A 21,610-nucleotide genomic window follows, 5' to 3' on the forward strand; every position below is an offset into this window, starting at 1 on the left:
TGGTTTAACCTGTCTTAGTGTTTAAATTGGCATTATTGCTCTTTAGCACTTTGGAGAAGTCCCTAACACTTTTCCAAATGTTGGGGGTTTTTTGTTGTTTTTTTATTTCTTAATTTTTATTTTTATTATTTTTGTGTGAGTGTACCGTCAAATCAGATCTGACTGGTACAGGAGGAAATTGTCCCTCCTTCCCTGGAAGAGCATCTGGTGGATTCAAACCATGCACCTCTGGGATTATAGTTGCAGGTTGTTTTTTATTTCTTGACTGGTTGTTTCAAGGGTGTTAACTGTGAATTCAAGACAAAATAATTAACTAGATCAATCTTTTTCTGCATCATTTTAATGTTGTCTATTAGCACAGTGGTGGGGACTTTTGTCTTGTTGATGTTGAGGTATAATCCATATTGAAGGCAATAGTCCTTGATCATCTGCAGCAAGTGTTTCTTCACTTTCAGTAAGTTTGTGTCATCTGCATAACACAGGTTGTTGATACATCTTCCTCTGATCCCGATGCCCCTGGTGTTTGTGGCTCCACTAAGATCGCTGGATTGCTTGCTAACAATGCAAAGAATGTAAATGGTCCGTTTGGGTGGAAACAAAGAGTGTATGGACTGCTAATAAGCAGACTGGCCAGTTATGCCATCCTGCCAGGCTTACATTGAACAGATTCAGAGGTACAAAAAGGGAATCTTATTACCATTAAGGGAAAAAAAGCACCCAAAAAACAGAGTGCAGTATGCCCTTCGGGGTCTGAGATAGCAGTGAACCATAAAGTGATATTAGACAACACTTAAATTGACACCCCACAGAGACAGAATCAAGGGTCTTTACTAGTCTTACTGGTAGAGTAGTGAGGGGTATGGGATACTAAAACTGGCAGAATGAACTTTGAAACACTGTTCAGATCCCCATCACAGGTCCTAGCACGAGTAGTCAGAGTGCCTACAAGCATGTCTTAAAAGCTATCCTGACCTGAAGGATTGTATTGTTTCTTGCTACTTCCCTAATATACCCCACAATCAGAAGTATCAGTGACTTCTCTGTGGACATTTCAAAGAATTAGGAAAACAAATTGCTTAGCAAGAGTCTTGGGAAGATTGATAATCCAATAAAAGACATTAAAATACTTTTTGTAAAGGAGCCACAAGAAGAAATGCTTAAATTAATAACCAATCAGAGAGATGCAAATCAAAACAATGACATAAAATCTCACCCTAGTAGCAGTAGCAGTTTTAACCATGCAGCAAGCAATACATGATGGAGAAAATGTGGGGAGATTGTAACTTTCTTAAAATGCTGGTGGGATTATAAAAATTCTTGAAGGCAGGTTGGTATTTCCACAAAAAGCTGTACATAGAAATCCCATATGACTCAGCTATTGCACTGCTAGAAATATGACACAAGGGAATTAGAACTGAGATTAAAATGGAGATCTGTACACATAGGTTTATAGCAATGTATTCCCAATAGCAAGAATATGGAAGTAGTCCAACTTCCTATCAACAAATGGATTGAGAAATTGTGGTCAACTCACACAATGGAGTACTATGCAGAACTAAGGAATAATGATTTTGTTAAAAAAAATCCCACAATATAAATGAAATACATTATAAGTGAAAGACTGCATGGAACACAATGTGCATGCATGAAACCTACTGTACATGAATGCTAAAAACACTTTTGAAATTGATTTTAAAATACTGTATAACATGAAGTCTAGAGAGTATTCTCAGTGAATCTAGTCTCATAAGGATAAATACCATTATTTCAATGACGTAAGATTATTATTGTAGAGACAAAAGGTTAAGAAGTAAGATGTGTACAAATGTCCTAAAAGGGGAAGGGGAAAGGGAGAAAGGAATGGAAAAAGGAAAGGTGGAGGTAGTCACTATAGGATGGCAGAGTTGAGGATAGTGTAGGGCTTGGGGTGGTGAGAATAGGAACATTCAATGGACACTTGAAAAGATGGAGGAATAAGCAGCAGAGCTCGATGGTAATTAATGATATAAAATGTATATGAATGGTTATATGAAACACAATGTAAATGAAAAAGTGTATAAAACACAATGTATATGAATGAAACACAATGTAAATAAGTTATTGTATGAAAACCAATAAAAAAGGAGAAATGGTTGATGGTTAGACTTGCTAGGGGCATGCTGGACTTCAGAATCATCAGCTTTGAATGATGATGACTCATGTTCTTTGAATGAGTGCTGCTGAGGTTTTTGATGCGGGAATTTTCTCTCTTGTGTAGTGGAAGCCAGACTTTGTCCTCTCCATACCATAAAACAAGTATACATCTCATTTACAGGTGAACTGATTGGCTTTCCATAGTAACAGAGCAACTGTTGTGAAATAAAAAATAAAGACGAGATGCACAAAAATTATATGGGAGAGGAGCTATTAATTAGATAGGGCATCTTAACATTATACATTTTGAATGCAATTACATTAAGTACTTATTATATGTTTTAATAATCATAAATAATTCTAATAATCAGGCATACTTAATATATCACAAAGCTTTACGTATAGATCTTCAGCTTTCACTATAAGCTTGTGAAGTGTTTCCTCTTAGAACTTCTCTTAGAACTGCTGCCAAATCCTCCTTTCCAGAAAGGGGGAGGGGGGAAGAAAAACCTATGCTTCAGTTTTATTTTATTCTCCCACCAGTGCCAGGCTCCTTTGTATAAATGAGGAATATGGGCAGTATATAACTTTTTATGTGCTCATTTACATGCATTCTCCTTTCCCTGTCAAAAAACTAATGATGGTCATTTGAACAAATACCCATAAATGTGGTACATATTTTTAGTGCTACTGAAATTAAACTCAATACTCAAAAAGAAATATTTACTTCAATCATGAAACTGTCCATTCTTATCATCAGACTATCATTCAAAGTCTCCAAACCACAAGATTATTTTAAATCAATGCTTTGTCAGTTCAATGTCTTAGCACAGTGGCTAAGTTATAGTCATAAAAACATTGCTTTCATTATACTAAGTGAACTAACTCAGTAGTCCTATAAGGACTAATACTGTGCAAAATCATTACTATAGAAATAGATAACTAGTAAAATGTGTATAAGGATTTATGGGAGGAGGGTGAGAGGAATGCGAATGGGCAGGGGGTGGGGTAATCACAGGGTCGCACAATTTGATGGGTGGAGGGGTGAGTTAAGGAACAGGGAAAGATCTGGTGTGAAAAACAATGTATACAAACTTTCTAAGTAAACCAGTACACATATGAGAAAAAAAAAAAAGAAAACAAAAAACCATTGTTTTCATTGTGTCAGTTCTGTGATTAAAAAAAGCATGATCCTTATATGTAATATGGTCAGTCCATGTATTATTTAGCCAAAATTAAAAACATAAACCCCAGAATCCTCAAACTCATTGCTGTCATTGAGTTGACTCATGATTTCATGTGGCATAACTGAGATCCACAAGGTTGCATTGCTAACTCAAAGGTCAGTGCTATGAATACATCAACAGCTGGGAGAAAGAGGGACAGTCTCCTTCCATAAAGATTTACAGTCCAGCAAATCAGAATTAAGGCGGCTGTTTGAAGTCAGTTTAATCTTTTTAAGATTGCTAGGCTTTGCTTCTACATGGACATTTGTTGTTAGGTGCCATGGAGTTGAGTACACTATAGCAACCTTATAAACAACACATCCTAACTCTATCCAATCCTGTGCCATCCTCATCATCTATGATAGGTTAAGCCCACAGCTGCAGACATTGTTTCAATTGAGTGTCTTCTTTTTCAACAACCCCCCACCTCCACGCATGATATCCCTAAGGAATAGCCTCTCCCACAAAATACCTTGCTTCCAATGAGCATTCTGGCTGCACGTTCTCCAAGACAGAGCTGTTCGTTCTTTTGGCAGTCCATGGGATATTACTCTTCTCCAACACCACAGCTCTAAGGCATCAATTCTTCAACTGTCATCCCTCTACAGGGACACTAGGTGGGCTCAAATTGCCAATCTTTCGGTTTGAAATGGAGCACAGCCATTTGTACCACCCAAGGACAAATTTCTAATGTAGCATTCAAGTGTACTGAAATAGAACGGCAACCTCTATTTCCAACCTTCTCACTATATTCCCCTACAAAAACTCCTAATTGTAACCACACGATTCAAACTCAACATACACATTCCAGATACTGTTTGTTCATTTTCTTCCTATTTGAACCTCACTTCTTCCATTTTCCACTTGAAGACTATTTAAGTAGTCTCAAAATTTCTCTTACCACTCCCTAAGGCACAGGCACAATTATTTTATTTAAATTATTTTTATTTTGTACTTGGTACATGTCAAGTCAACATAAATTTAAAAGATTCCTTTCTCCTTCTAGGCTTTAAACTCTTTTTTTTGTTCTACATGGCAGCTAGAATGGTGGCTTGAACATAATAGCTTTCAAGTATTAAGTGCACACAGTCTAAGTAAAGAGAGGGAGGGTAAAACTCTAATAGTGTTCAGGATCATTTTATTTCATGCGTATGCTGTGTAACTGATCTCTGATCTGTCTACTAGCTCACTTTATTAGTTGCTGTTCACTATTAAATTCCTAACTTTGATGATCAAATTCTGGGTAGCATATAATGAACAAAACTGAAAAGTTAAACACTTGCTGTATTAAGACAGGACTGCTTGTTATATACATACCATACTGCAATTACAATCAACTAAATTCCAGAGTCATCTAAACAAAGAATACTTAATTTTTTATTTTTTTTTTAGTTTTAACAGTACAGTTTAAAGAGGAGTTGTATGTGGTCTCAGATGGTAATCATTAGGACCACAGAGTTAGATGAGACCAAGAGTCATCAGAATGTGCTTTCTCTACAGGGTGGTCCAGTCTTAACTGCATTTTTTTTTAATCATCAAAGAACCATTCTCAAGGAAAAGAGACCAAAAGTCTATTTTGTCATATGCTGTAATTTGTTCAGATTTTGTTCCTGATCAAATATAATGCAAATTCTTCCCTCAAGTTGTAGTTCAAGAAAACACTGATAACATATTAGGCAAAATAAATACTTTATTGTTTTATTATTTTTTTAAGAAATCAGCCTTTGTGTGATATTTTAAACATTTACAGATCTTTCAGATATTCTTTCAAAGAACACTGTTAGCTTCTCAACTGCTTTTGATTAAAAGTCTGCACACAAAGAAACAAACTGAAAAAGAAAAATGCTGAAAGAATAATACCAATAATATTTCATTGTTACTTTACACATTTATTTAGCACACATATACTTAAAGAGACCATTTTTTTCCTTTTTTTAAAAAAAAAAATCCCAACATTTCTCACTGATCAAAACGGAATTAGAACCACTTATGGATGAGGAGAACAAATAAAAATTACTTCCACCTTGAAAAGACAAAAAATCAGCTTTATTATTTCTATTCATTCAAGTCATAGGCCCTGTGATTTTGGCAATATTCTATTTTGACTAAAGGAAAGAAAGATAACTCTCCTTACAGTAAAGAAGAATGGGCAAGGGGTTGGGGGAAGGTAATAGTGTTTAACATAAGGCATATTTCAAAAGACAAATATTATGTAAGCAATGATAAAATTACAATTGTCTGGGGTAAAGTAACAAGGCTTACAGTGTAAAAACATTAAGTAGTTATAGGTAACCTTATGTAATTCTATCCTACTGCTATTAGTAACCTCCTCAAGAATTAACAGCAATTTTTACAACAGAACAGGTCTTCTTGGAAGTGAGACTAATTAACAGTAGTGGAGGGAAAAATCATTGATTGCTTCAAGCTCTCAAAAAAAATGAATCAGGTATTATTGCACAGTAAATACCTCATAGAGGTCAGTGTTTTAGAAGCTATTCTGAAGAAATACGTTATTTATAAATTGGTTACGTTTGGAGGTCTTCAAGTTTTAAAATTAATTCTACACAGGAAATCCATTAGAAAATATTGACATACAAATAAATATTATGTTTTCAAATTGCTACAGTTCTGATAGTTTAGAAGAGAATAGTCAGCAAAGTGCCTAGGTTTCTACATATTTTTAAAATATATGCATAGAAGAAAAAAAACATTGTACATTTTTATACAGTAGCCCAGCTCAGCAGCAAGTATCTTCTGAAACCCAAGTAATACCTCCACCAGTGTATAACATTGATAAGTCCAGTATTATACTGCTACAATGATCCATGTTAACCTTAAAAAAGAAAAGATAGTAAACATTTTTACATTTAATTAAAAGGCTCTTTTTAAAAAAGGATGAGAATTTTTATCTATCTAAACTTGATCCTTCTATGATCACTATATATCTTACTGAGAGACAATTTTTTATGTCCAGCTTTGAAAGAAAAGCTTTTAGTATCTTTATAGCCTATCAAATATCTTCCTATCAACAGATAGTTTCAAAGTGCAGTTTTGTTTCCATATTATACAGTACTGAAACATGTTTATTTTTATAAACTTAAAATTCTTCTATACAGTGTATAGTTTTTGTGCATTTATCAAATACTGTGAACAAATACTATACAGTATATAATAATATGATATAACATTAACTTTTCATTCATTTAATAATAATTATATTGGTTGTTCATAGGTCACTATGAGTCATACGTGACAACACCTAACAACATATAGGAACACATGAGAGATGTTTACTTAAAGGGCAAAAATAAGATACTATCAATCTGTGATTTTCAAAATCATGTTCCAAAACCTATGTTATCTGAAATGCCATTATAACCAATGCTATTTTTTAAAAAAAGATTCATATGTAAAGGGTCAATTCAGCAATTATTTACTGCAGTAAAATGTCAGTAAAATAACACAAATAAATAATCCCTTAGAAGATAATAATATTTAGAGGATAGTAATATAGGATTTAGCTTGTTTATACTTTAAATGGGATTGTATTAGGCTTTTTCACAGATAAGATTTCATATAACACACATTCTAAAAATCAAAATACAACTAGGAAAACAGTCTACTAAGAAACAAAGCATATTAAAAGTACTAATTTACATGTCACTAAAGAAATAAATTCAGAAAAGTTTACCTGTAATTTCTATTTAATGACTTATTTGTCTGGCTTAGAATTAGATGTTTTACTTGAAGATACTGCTGCCAAAAGTCCACTTACAATTTCCCGTCTAATTTCTCCAACGATAGACTCTTTAATCTGGAAGAGAATAAAAGAAAATGAAGAACTTAACAATTCTATTGCAATTCATTTTGACGCTTTTAGAAAAGCATAAATAGCATTTCTGCAATCAGCTAAACTAGAGAGGTGTCAAAGTTCATGTAAAAATTCAAATTCAAACCTAATAAGCAGGCAATAGGAAATGGAATCCATCTGTCCTCAAACCCAGATAAGCATCTGAGATGTAACCCTGTGTAACTCAGGCAAGTACATTATAAAAATAGCACAGCTTATAATTTGAGAACATTATGATATTATTTTACAGATTTAAAGTTTTTAGTTAAATTCAATAATATATTTCATGACACAAACTAACAAGGAAAGTCTGATTGAAAAGATTTGAGAGGGTAGAGATTGAGCTAAAATGATGATCCAGCTAGACATTCTACAAGGACTTAAGAAACCAGGTAAAAGCAATTAAGATGATGTGAAAGGAGCCGATACAATGTGGGGATGGCGGAGTCTGACTTCTAATCATTTCATAAAAGGAAATTTCCCCCTCAATAATATTGACAGCAGCAAAGAGAGAGCTGCTAGGTGAGACACGCTGCCCCCAATGCTCCTGCTCCTATTTCTGTCATTTGGGTCTGATACTCATTGTTGACTCACAGTCTTTATTCACAGCTGTGGTACCAGGAGTGAGGCTTATTAGAGAAATAACTTGAGGAGTAGGAGAGGCAAAGAATATCTCACATGAGTCCAGGTTTAGTCCAGCAGTCCCAAGCCAGAATAAAAGCAAAACACAATTCCTTAATTAGTAAAAGTTTTGGTTTCAGTTCAATGGCATAAATATAAGAAGCCTCTGGTTCCCTCCATCATCCAGTAAGGTTTACCTCAGAGCAGTTTTAAGTCACCTTCTCCTTCAAGCATCTGGCAAAAACAGCAAAACCTTTAACTGTGGTCCAGCACAAATGCAAGTAGCATTGTCACATCTTTCCAGTTTCTCCACTGCAAGACCACAGTCTCTCGACCACCATCACCTGAGTATCACCACCAGGGTCTCACTTTATTCTCTGTCAAATCTTGCTGTTCAGTGTGGGAAGCATTCTCTCTCTTTTCCTAGTACCACAATTGTTGATTATGTTGATTAGCAAGACTATGTGTCTTCAGTTAAGGTAACTGGAGACATGCAAGAGCTAATGAGAAAGCTAGAAATAATTAAATAAACACAGATAAAAGAAATGGAACAAAATAAGCATATATATATATATATATATATATGGAACAACCAGATGCCTGGCTAGCTGATCTGGGACTGTGTGATCATTTTGAGATACTACAAGTAGCATTCCTCACTGAACACTGGATAGCACAACTACAGAATCCCCAACATATATGAAACAACGTATACAAATCTAGAGTGAAGAAAGGAGAGAATAAGGAAGCCACAAGAAAGCGATGAGAACACCAGAGAAGCAACTACAAGTAGGGAAGGAGAGAGTAAGAAGGTATAGAACTACTCATAGCAATGGCCCTCTGTTGTTTGGGTTAGAGACACACACATAAGGGAAAATACGGCAGACTGCCCATGGTTGTTACACAGTAAGCAACAAGAGCTCCTTAAGGATAAGACAGAGATTAAATAATGATAAAGATCCAACAAGAGAATATAATAATAATAATAATAAATATTTAAACATTCAATGAAAAAGCTCTAAAATATATCAAAACAAACTTTAATAGAATTTAAGAGAAACAACTCCATAATAAAAGAAGAAAATTTCAACATATCACCTTTAATAAAAGAAAGGGAAACTGGAAAGAAATTCAACTAGGATACAAAAGGATCTGAACACTGTCAACCAACCAGCCTTCAAAAATCTCTGTAGAGCACACAACATACGGAACACAGGTATATAGTCTTGTTCCATATACATGGTTCATCCTCCAGAACAGACCACATTGTAAAGCAAGTCTCAACACGTTTAAAAACAAAAACAATAAATAGAGCAAAGCCTCTTCTCAGATGACAATCCTCAAAGATGAGAATTCAGTAAGTGGAGGAAAAATGAAGAAACAACAAACATAAAAACTGAATAGAATCATGCTTAAAAATGTTGGGCAACAGGCAAAAAAGTAATAAAATACCTACAATCAAAGAAAAATTAAAACAAAGCATACCAAACATCAGAGAAACAACAAAAACAGTGCTCATGATCACTTTACACCTGTAATATTATAAAATATACACATCATAAAGCAAAAAAAAAAAAAATAACAATACTTTAACATAATTCTAACAATGAAGAAAAAAGGTAGGGGTTAAAAAAATCCTAAAATCACCAGAAGGAAATAATACAGACCACAAATAACAGAAGGTGCAGAAAAACAATATAATCAACAGGTCTAGAAGTTAGTTCTTTAAAGGTTTTAAAAAAAGGAGCAAACCACTGACAAATTAAACAAAGGAAAAGGAGAAGATGCAAATAACATGACAAACAAACTAACATGGGAGATGTTACAATAAAATAAGAAGGATCATAACAATATTATGAAGAACTATGCTGCAACACATACAAATTCTAGAAACACAGAAGCCACCTAAATTAATACAGAAAAAGGGAGAAAAATTTAACAGACCCAAAGCAAAAAAAAAAAAAAAGAAATCGAAAAGGTGACTTTAAAGAAAAAGAAAAAAATCCCAAGAAAACAAAGCCCTGTTCAGATAATTCCACTGAAGAATCTTCCCATATATTCAAAAAGGCGGTACCAATTCTACTCAAACTATTCCAAAACACAGAAAAGGATGGAAGACTTCAGAATTTATCTATTAAGCATGAACGGCTGTGATACCAAAGTATAGCAAAGGTATCATTAAAGGTACCAAGAAAAATTAAAGACCAATATACTTCATGAAGTTAAGTTAAAAAATCTTTTGCAGCTCTTTACTATATGGTGCTGGTAACACCAGCTATCCATTTACAGAAAAATAAAAGAGAATCCACAGTTCACACCATATGCAAAATCGAGCTCAAGACAGAAGAAATGAGCTGTATATAAAATCTAAAACTATAGAGATTAAAAAAAATAACAGAAAACTTTAACTCAACTCATTGCTGTCAAGTCAAATCAATTCATTAGGTGACTCTCCAGTGGGTTTTTGGGAAGTTGTAAATCTTCCAGGAGGAGCCTGACCATCTTTAACCAGAGGAGCAGCAGCTAGGTTTGAACTGCTAGAGAGAGACTGACTACCTTTGGGTTAGCAACTCAACTCCCTACGGCTTACTCTACTAGAACTCCCCAGCAGAAAACTTTATACACGGTAATCTAGATATAACTTTAACAATTCAATAATCAAAAGACCAACAATCCAACTAAAAAAAAAATAAAAGAAGACATGAACAGACACTTCACCAAAGACAACATTGTGGTGGCCAATAAACACTTGAAGAAATGCTCTCATCATTAACCACTAGAGAGATACCATCTCACCAAGACAATGATGGCACTAACACACACACACACACACACACAATGAATGTTGGTGTGGTTGTTAGGAAATCAGAGCTTTTATACACTGCTGGTGAGAATGGAAATGGTACAACCACTATGGGAAACAGTTTGGCGCTTCCTTAAGAAGTTACAGAGATACCACAGGATCCAACAATTTCACTACTTGGAACATATCTTCTAAAAATAAGAGCTGTGATAGAAATAGATATATACATATCCATATTCTTTGTAGCATTATTCACAAAAGCAAAAGAATTGAAATACCTTAAATCCATAAATGGATAAACAAGCCCTGGTATGTATACACAATGGAATACGACATGATGTTAAAGAATAATGAATATGTGATACCTCCTAAGTGAATCTGAGTAAAATAAGTCAATCAAAAGAAAGACTGGTGGAACCTCTGAAACTATGGCCCTCAAGAACTATTCAAGCTTAGGGAGGAATACTCTCTAGACACTTCCAGAATTCACCATTCACTCAAACAGGAAGGCTTCAATCCACCAAAAAGTCTAAAAGGGGAGCATGTGCCCCTCAAAGGATCAAAAGGCAGAAATAGCTGGAAAGAAAGCTGAAATGGAGGGCCAAGCAAGGAAGAGGTTATTATTATACTGAAGGGGACTGAAACGTATGCCAAGAAGCAAAATTAATATTGAATGGAAAATTAATTGAGACGCTTTCTCCCCAGACCACAACAAAATGTTCAAAATAATAATAATAATGTAAGGCTCTTTACATTCTTTTAAACAGGTCTACCTTTGCAAGGCAATCAGGAGCACAAAGATTCTCACTGCTAAGAAAACTTCTTGTGTACTGTAGAGTCAAACAGACTCATAGCTGACCCTCCAGCAGCATACAATACATCCACACTTAACTGCATGGGAGGAGACTGCCTATTCTTCTCCTATGGAGCAGCTGGTGGACTCAAACCACATGCCTTTGGGATTGCAGCACTGCTTCTTGACACTAGACCACCATATACAGGTATAACTTCTATCTATAAACTGACAGCAATGTTTCTAAACAAGTTATATAATGTGTCCAAAGAGCATGCATATTTTAAATGGAAAGGAGAAATTCTAATTTAGTACAATGTATAATGATAGTAAGGAATTATGCTACCAACACTAAGGTCTATGGTTTGAATCCACCAGCTGCACCACAGAATAAAGATGGACAAGCTCCTCCTGTGTGATTTATTGCTTCTGAAAACCTGCTGGAGGGTCAGCTCTGGGTCAATTCTGACTCGAAAGCACAGAACAAGTGGGTAATGTGCAGGGAGCAGGTGACTCAGTGGTAAGGACTCTGTCAACCCAAAGGCACATGCTGTTCCACAAAAGAAAGATGGGCAATCTCTTCCCCTGCAATTTACTGCCTCTTGAAAATCTGCTAGAGGATCAGCTATGGGTTGGTTCAGACTTGAGAGCACAGAACAACAATAACAGCAAGGAATTGTGTTGCCAACCCAAACACATGTGATTTGACTCCACCAGCTTGCTCCATGAAGAAGAACAGGCAGTCTCCTCCATGTGACTTACAGCTCGTCTCTGAAAACCAGCCAGAGGGAGCTGGTTCTGACTTGAAGGCACATAGCACTACCGCCACAATGTATTTTAAAACATAAAAGTATCTTCTAAACAACTTGAAAAGAGAAATGAAAAGAACAAACTTCTTGCCAGTTGTACGGTATGTTCGTCACTTGTTTGTAACCTTTGCTTCAGATAAATATATCATTTTAAGGTCAGAAAAAGCAAAAGGACATAAAGAGTCCCTCAAGATGGTTTTTTTATGAGCTGAAACACTATACATGCCTATCCACTCTTTGTTTCTCTCTGATGATACAGCATCATTTCCAAATAGTCCTCTGTAAAGGTCTTAAATGTGTATTTCCTGAAATAAACTGATAATGTCTTCCCAAATTAGCACTTGAGACACTCTCAACTGGCTTTTAAAAATTCTCCATTTCCACAGTTTCCTGTCAGCCTGATCTATTTCCTAAAATGTTCCTAAGTACATCCTGAACACATCTCAATTGAAGTCTTTCCAAAATTGGCTCTGTATTAATCTGTCATGTAAAACTGGTATACAAGACACAGACGTATACGTCGTTACAGGAAAAAATGACCCTTAGCTACTGCCCATTTGTACTGGGATATATTTGAATAAATAAATAGATAAAACCTTGTTCATAGCACTGCAGAATTCATTAATGTTTTAAATAAATTTGTAATGGATACAAATATCATGAAAATAAAAATCTTACCTACAGACAGTAAATAATATGGTCTTTATGTTTCTTCTATAAGGCAATATGGCAATCCTATTACATCTCATCATACAAAAGACCGAAAGAGCATTCTTTAGAAACCGAAAAATGTGCTAATATATTTTGAGAGTACAGTTACTGTTGTAGTAAACCATCAAAATATTTTTGTTTAATGGAGATAAACAAGGCTTCATAAGAAAGCTGGAAAAATCATCAGTGAAAACACAAAAGAGGCAAATAGCTGATTCTTAAGAGAATGGCAGACTTGACGGGAGGGCACAAAGCAGTAAAGGCAATTTTACAGTACGGTGGGGTACAGATGTTTGCAGTGGATCTTGGACAAGATGAACCAAACAGCAAGACAATCACCACTTAGGTAGAAGGAGGAAGTTACAACAGGAAGGGTGAGGACAAAATGGGAAGCCCTGTGCTGAAAGTGATGCAGAGGCTTGAGGTGGAGGGCATCAGGTCTCACTAACCTACATCCTCCAGCATAAAGCAAGAACTCAATAAATGAATAATTAGAGAGCAAGAGCAAGTGCAAGAGCAAAATATCAGTTCAAAATGAAATAGAAGCAGAAAAACAAAGTACTACAGACTCAAACTCATTACTGTTCAGTGAGAACTGACTCTAAAATGGCCCTCCAGCTGGTGTTGGAGGCTGTAAGTCTCAGGGGAGAAATTGTCCATCTTTCTCTGGAGGAGTCAACTGTGGCTTCCAACCTCCAGAGAAGTGCTGCCTTCCGATTGGCAGAACAACAGCCCATGGAAGGCATCACCACAGCTCCCAGCGGACGAGCACTGAAATCAACTGTTAAATAATTTTAAGGAGCAAGTGAGGGATAAATACATCTGTTATCAAGTCTCTATTTGTGAAGAGAAGGATTATTGTTAGTGTTGTTTGTCCATTCTAAATCAGAGATACACAAAGGGTAGAGTAGAACTGTCCCAGAATCACGAGGCCGTAATCTTTGTGTAAACTGACTGCGTGTGGTGTGGCTAGTAGGTCTAAACTGCTAACCTTGGTTCAGTCAAATAAATAACCATTATTTCACGAGAAATGCTTCAGAGAAAGACTACAAGTGAGAAAACTACTGGATAGATGGTAAAATTGCTCTTACAAACATAATTTTTTAAAAAATAAATAGTAAAGGCTAATGACAAATTACCTGAGATTAAGAAAAAAACACAGAAACCACATCAGCTGTTGCCAAGTTGATTACAATTCGTGGTGACCCACATGCAGTATACAGCTGTGTTCTGCGGGTGTTTTAATGGGCATGACTTCTCCAAAGGAGAGTGCCACATCTTACTTCCACAGCACCTCTGAGTGGCTTTGACAACATTTCAGTATGTAGTCAATTATCTAACCATGTACATTATCCAGAGACTTTGAGGTTAAGAAGAAATATTTATTGGCTAAACCAATAGACTATAAATTTGAAATGTCGGAAAACAAGCAGATTAAATGGGTTTAATCTGAAACATGAAAGGTTGGCAGTTCAAACCCACTAGCCACTCTCTCTGATGAAAATATTGAGGCATGCTGTCTTCTCATTAAAGCTTACAGTCTCAGAAACCCAGTGAAGGGTGGCCATGAGTCAGAATCGACTACGGAATCTGTTTGTATGGAATGTACAATGCATGCTATACATTGTATAAGGTGTTTACCAAAAAAAGCTACAATAACAACATCAGTAAACTCTGTAGGTACCAAAACAAATGTTCAAGGCTTATCAAATATATGGCAAGAAAAGTACAGAGAGGTCTGGATCAAGTCTAGGAACTTCAAGAAAAAAGAAGGGCTGTAAATAAAGCAATCTAAGGTTACTCCAAGGAGCTATGGTGGTGCAATGGTAAGAGCTCAGCGGTTAACCACAGGGCAGGTGGTCCTAACATAACTGCTGGCGCAGGGGGCTCCATAATGCTTACAGCCAAAGAAACCCAGTGTGGCAGTTCTAGTCTGTCCTACACGATCAGCACAAATTGAATTAACCCTGCAAAAACACTAGGGGTAATCTGGGACATTTCATTCTCTTGCATTTGTTTCTATGGGCATATTTTCAATCACTCTATTAAATCATCTCTTAAATTCAGTTTTTAAACAAACTGTAAGCAGTTACAGGCCGCTGATTACAAACATTCCAGACCACTAGACAAATTCTTAGACCATATATTATCTCCTACGAAATCATACACATCTAAACTGAAAAAAGGGTATCTTTATAATCTGATGAAAGTTTAATTTCAGAGTGAAGTACATAAAATATCTGTATAAAAATATTCCTTTCAAAGCTCTCCTGAAAAAATGTACTAAGACATTATGAACAATAAAAGTCTCTCTTTGTAAAAACCTCAAATATGGTGACATGATGTAAACAAACAAAGGCATGACAAACAGCACTGTTTTCATGCACCCAGGAGTGCAGGAAGAAAAAGGCCTCAAAGTGCCTGCCAAACACGTGTAATCCTCACCTCAAACTGTTCAATCCAAGATTACATCTTCCTTTTCTGAATAGTGGCTTTGTTGATGGGGTCAGGGGATGGGGGTTTACTAAGAAGACAGAAGAATCTAGTTTTCTTTGTAGCTGATACACCAAAGTTTAATAAAAATAGAATTCAGTACCATATGTATTTGAGCAAAGAGATAAGTGATTTTAAATTAATGGACTGAAGAGTAATCTAAATTTAAAGTATTTTGTAAACAAAAGTTTAAAACAAAGTCATTGTAAAAAAAAAAAAAACAAAAAAAAAAACCAAAGTCATTGTAACAGAGCTAATATGATATTAACAAATTATTCTGTAAAATTTAACTGGCAGAAGACTAATATGTATATCAGTTCTCTCTTTTTCTTACTGCAGTAAAAAGTCAGCACTGACTCGTAACTGACCCTCCAGTGGGTTTTCAAGGGCTGTAAATCACATGGGAGGAGACTGCCTATCTCTCTCCCACGAAGCAGCTGGTGGATTCAAACTATCCGCCTTTGGGTTTGCAGCTCAACAACTTACTAGACCACCAGAGAACTCTAATTAATATAAAGGAGTACACTATTTTAGAATGCTTCAAAATAGTTTCTTCTTTAAAAGATACCAATATTCTCTTATAGTTTAAATAAATCAATATTCTCAATAGGTTTAATCTATTTATATTAAATAAACTCTTAGATATTAAAATGTCGAGATAACTATGATTTACAGCAACCCTCTGAATAATGAATCTGAACCCTGTTCCATCCTGTGACAACCTCATCATCTCTGACATACTCAAGTCCACCATAAAGTCACTCCGTCAATCTACCTCACTGAGGGCTTTCCTCTCCTTCACTGACCCTCTATCTTTCCAAGCACGAGGTCCTTTTCCAGATACTGGCCCTTCTTAACAACATGCCCAAGTATACAAGTGTCAAGTTTCACTATCCTTGCCTCTGAAGAACACCCTGACTACACTTTTTCTAAAATATATTTGTCCTTTTGACAGTCCGTAAGATAAGCGTAAATGTTAAATCAACTTCCTTCATACCACACCAAATCCTTAATTAGTGAGTTTTTAATTAATGGGTTAGTAACCTATTCTGAAAAATTCAAGCATTTGCTTTACCCACATGCTTAAATGTCTGAGAAGGATAACATTTGTTGGAAACCTTTTAGAAATGAGTATGTAGTTTTCTAGTTTTAAGACAACATAACCGGCTAGCCAAACCTTAACCAAGTAACATACAAAAATATTACAGTTATAGAACAAATAAAATTAAGAATTAAAAACAAAGAGAATCTACTGCCATCAAGTTGATTCTACGTCATATCAACCCTACAGTACAGGGAACTTCCTCACAGGGTTTTGAAGGCTATAACTCTTTCCAGATGTAGATCTCGTCCTTTACCCAGTGGAGTGGCTGGTAAATTACAACTGTAGATTTTTCTGGTTGGCAGGTGAAGATTTTAACCATTGCACTAGTCGAGTCCCTTGTAAAACACATTTCTAGAATTAAAATCTTGTAAACTTGGTTTTTTTAAAATTGGTTACGTTCATGCCATGAAAAAAAAATTTATAAACATGTATGTAGTTATGCTACCAAGCCGAAGGTGGGTGATTTTCATCTGCGGCCCTCGGCCAGGTTCAAATTGTTTTCCTGTCAAACATTCTTCTTGGTGGTATAGCATTGGTCTGTGTGTTGCTGTACAGAGGTGACTCATGATTGCTGTGATGCTGAAGACTGTGACACTGATGTGCCAATTGTGGTAATAGGCACCCATGGTGGACAGTGTTGGCTGGAGCTTCCTGACTAAATCAAGCCTGGAAGCAGGAGCGGCATCCACTTCCGAAATGGCTTGCCTCTGGAAACTCTATGTACGAACAGTGCTCAGGCTGTTCGTTCATAGGGTCACTATGAGTCGTCTATGACTCGACAGCACCAAACAACAACAAACAATGTAGTCCCTTAGCAGTACAAACGGTGAAGCACTTGGTTACTAACTGTTAAGTTTGGTGGTTCGAGTCCACCTTGAGATGACTCAAAAACCCTTGGTGATCAGGCACAAAAAAAAAAAAATCCCAGCCTCTGAAAACTCTGTGGAGCACAGTCTACTCTATACACATGTGGTTGGTTACCATGCACTGGAGCTGACACAGTGACAACAAGTTTTATTTTTGGTTTCTTCCACTTTAACACCTGCTTTGAAAATGTGAGTATGACTGAAATATTAGGAAAAATACCACACAAACTTCACTTTTGCTTAGTGTGGTTTTATCTACGAGAAATAGGACAAATTATACTCAGCCCCATTCTTACCCACACGCCTTAAACATTTATCAGCCACCTCAGTTCACTTCATGCTATAAGTTATGATTCCTTCATACTTATCTCTCGTGTTAAAAGGTTTCATAGGATTTTGTATCACTTTGCCGTTTCACTACGTCACACCTATCTATAAACTAGAAACCCTCCCAAGGCCTTTCTACAAGCAAATTCTAGGTCTCTTTCAATGGAAAGAGCCATGTTTGTGCATTTTTATTAATTTTTTAAATCCTTTTATAAAAGGTATAAGATGGCCCTATTTTTTTACCAGGTCCATTTTTAGTTTTTAATATGTCATTGATAAAATTTTAAAGTTCTGCTTCTAATCTCATTCTTCCTAAAAAACCCTCCTGGTGTTTGAGTGTGATTTTGCACAGAATTATTTCCAGGAATAGAGATGCTGCATTACAACCAAACATCTTTTACTGCACTTACTAAACTATTATCACGTGGTTATAAATGACAGACGACAGCACCTAAAACACATGAATCAGCCTCTGGTCCCAGAGGGTCAATGGCTTGTTTGAGGGACAAGTCTGGTCTGGTCTGTTACCACTATTCTTAACGTAAAACCACTAGAAATGTGTTTTATGTTAATCACAAATTAGAAAAATATATTACGTTCACAATACTGAATTTACTGGAAATAGTTTTAAAGTAGGAAACTTCTATTCCCAATTTCCCTGGCTCATTTTATCCTTTCTCATTTTGAAATTCTTAGTTCTTGGGCAACTCATTAGAAATGCTTTTCTGTACAGTTTTTTTATTGTTTCAAGAATTAGTCATTTACTTTTCTACTAAATTAACCTTAAGGGTTCCAGGTCTTAACACGTTTTTGGTTTTGTTTTTTTAAGCTCTTCACAAATAAGATACTCAAAAGACACTTATAAGAGTTGTTTTGTTCCTTGGTTTTTTCTTTTTTAAAAAAATTTATTTGTGTATTAATGATAAAAATTAAAGGTCCTTTATCATCATTAGTTTATGTATCTCAGATGGAAAGAATGGTGAATAAATATGGTTCATTTCTTAAGAATTCCTTTTAAGAACTATTAAGACAAGGAAATAAAATGGATTCATATAATTTTATACTAAAAAAAGAGATAGTGTTAACTGAAAGAAAAATACAAGAAACTATCATAAAAGTGTATCTAAGGAGGTTCCCATTTTTAAAATGATGAAATAAAATATAATACATTGTTCCTGTTAATTCCCTAAATTTTTATGCCAAACACTCATTGTACTTTTTTTTCCAATTAATCTAGCTTTTGCTTATTTTTTTGGCAGTCCTTTTGATAGCCCATAACTATCACAATTGCATTAGATTCTCACTGTTACAATATTGAAAAAAGCTCAATTTTTCACTTTTTCTTTTTGAGCATCTCATAAAATTTTCACATTTCTCAACTCATCATCCAAAGATCTTTGTACTTCTTAAAAGTTATTATCACCAAATAACAACAACAAAAAGTCACAATCCTGTTTTCTTTTGTCATCAAATTACTAAATGACTGTTTTAAGCCTGGAAGAGATATAAAAGTATAATCTTTCATTTTACAGATATGGAATCAAAGGACTAAAGAGTTGTCACACGTTTATATATTACCAAAGAATTTGTTACATGTTTACCTATAAGAAGCCCTATAAATATCTTATTCAACCGAGTATAGTTAATTGTACTTATTTTACACCAGAGTACGAAACTTTAAGAAATCTATTCCTAAGACAGACCTTCTTTAATTGATACCAATAAGATTAATGAAAAAAATAATTTTAAAACTCTTTGAAAATTAATAAAGTGAATCAGAGAAATGTTTTTACAAATGATTAACATTCCAGTAAGAACTCCTATACTACATTTCTTCAAATGAAGCAAGCACAGATTTGACTCACCTCCCGTATCACTTGCTGTAATTCGTCCTGCTCCACATCTGTATGCACCTCCTCAGCAGCTGGCACTAATGGGATATTTCTATGTCCCTCTTCCACTGCAGATGTACGTCCTCCAGCCTCTGCAGCATCTTCAGCTGCTCCAGCTTCCTCAGAACTTTCTAAATCTGGAGGTGTCTGCACAGAACCTGTTCTAGAAGGAGCTGTTGGTGTGAGGGCAACTGATGCACGGAATACTTTCTTGCTTGACACTAACTGGGTTCTGGGTTTGCTTGAGTCACCAGAACGTACTGCAGTTCTTTTATTAGCACGAGAGGGACTAGAACACACAGAGGAGGACTCGGATGTTGCTTGGGAGAAGACAGATTCGGAGCTTTCTCCAGGAGGAATTTCAAACCCTACTTCTCCGAGTGCCAAGCCCAATTCTGACTTCAGATACGATTGTTCCCGCATCAACTCAGTGACCTGGAGAACAGAAACAGCAGTTGTTTGTCTATCTTGAAATTATGATTAGGAGTTGAAAAGAAAATTAAAATCCTACTGAGATTATTGCCAAAAAAAAAAAATCACACAAGCTCATAAAGATGTAACTCTTGATTCATTAATTAACTTCAATTTCACTGATTAAAACCATAGAGTAAAATTTAAATTCACCATGAGATCAAGCATCAAGTTTAACAAGAACATATATAAACGTCACTTGCATGGAGTCAGTTCCCACAAGCAGTGACCCTGTGAGATGGAGTAAAACTTCCTATTGAGGTTTCCAAGGTGTAATGTTTAGAAGCAGACTCCTAGGTCTTTCTCTCGAATGACCACAGTGGGCTCCTATCACCCACTGGTTAGCACGATGATGCCTGTGCCCCATCACTAGTAAAGTTGGGTGAAACTGTCCTTGTTATCATCCAGGTTCAAATAACTTGGAATGATGGTGGTTTTCTACCATTAACAAAAAAAAACCCAGCTTCTCAGAATGCTTTTATATAAAAATAAAAGCACACTTTTGTTCAAAAAGTCTCTTATGGAATCAACTATACCCAAAGGATTTGGTTGGGTTAAGATTGTGGAAGTGTATTTCCCTACCGTCCACTTGGGAAAGTTTTCATGGCACCTATCTCTGTAAGGCCATAAAGATAAATCACTATTATAATTGTCTTTCTTGTGGTGAGCTGTTAGAAGTGCCAAATTCATTTCTAATCAATACCTTATTGATCAAGATTCTGTGTGCAAAAAATACATTTCATCTACAGTAGGAAAAGTATGTTTTTAGAAAATGTTGTTTTATATCATCCCCTTCCCCAGTGATTAAAAGGAGAGAGTCTTACTGGTTCCATTACATTCAATGGAGAAGGGCATGACAAGTTATCAGCGCTTCTACTGCCACACATTCCCTGAAAAAGTAAGAACAATATATGCATTTTCTTTAAAACTACCAATGTTGTATTGTAAACTTATTGGCTAAACATTGCTCTGTAGATTTTTTTTTTTTTTTGCCACATAGGTCACACTAGACTGGGATAGAATTCTGTAAAATTTATTGTGACTGAAGTGTTGATACTAGAAGGTATACAAATGTTCTGATTCTCTGGTGTCAATAATACATTTTTCAAAATGGTAGGTCAAAACTATTCTACAGGAAATTTTACTCATAAAAAAATACAGAATGGTTTTACTACAAGACACATTTTTATTCTATTTATGCTACCTTACTTATATGTGTTATGTGTTTATTCTGCCATTTCTCTTTAGGAAAACCAAACAGTGCTCAAGTAACAAAGAGAGAAGTTCACAATTTCAACACATCAAAATAATGTACTACTTCTTGTTAGTTAAATTTGTGTCTTCTAGGCTGCAACACTTCCATGATACATCTTCAAGGATATGAACACGTACGATTAAGCACAACTGATAACAGTGCATCTAAATTCTAAAATCAATCTCCGTAATAGTCTATGTGTTTCCTACTGCCAAAGGGGCCCTTTAGAGTAGTGAGAGAAGATCTTCACCCTGA

The 21,610-nt window shown here is 35.5% G+C and overlaps 1 protein-coding gene across 1 annotated transcript in view; it reads right to left on the reverse strand.

Moving 5' to 3' along the window:
* Positions 1-7,071: 7,071 nt before the first annotated feature.
* Positions 7,072-21,610, reverse strand: part of LOC102850477 (sperm-specific antigen 2 homolog) — a 38,444-nt gene continuing 23,905 nt past the window's right edge. Inside the window, exons 11-13 of the mRNA XM_006878949.1 lie at positions 20,925-20,990; positions 19,603-20,064; positions 7,072-7,173 (exon numbers count right to left, since the gene is read on the reverse strand). Of these exons, the coding sequence (XP_006879011.1) occupies positions 7,072-7,173; positions 19,603-20,064; positions 20,925-20,990 (630 nt within the window). The remainder of the gene's footprint in view (positions 7,174-19,602; positions 20,065-20,924; positions 20,991-21,610) is intronic.

This window comes from Elephantulus edwardii, unplaced genomic scaffold (assembly GCF_000299155.1).
Source record: "Elephantulus edwardii isolate Elephantulus edwardi_28Jun2011 unplaced genomic scaffold, EleEdw1.0 scaffold00001, whole genome shotgun sequence".
In the NCBI taxonomy this organism is placed as follows: Eukaryota; Metazoa; Chordata; class Mammalia; order Macroscelidea; family Macroscelididae; genus Elephantulus; species Elephantulus edwardii.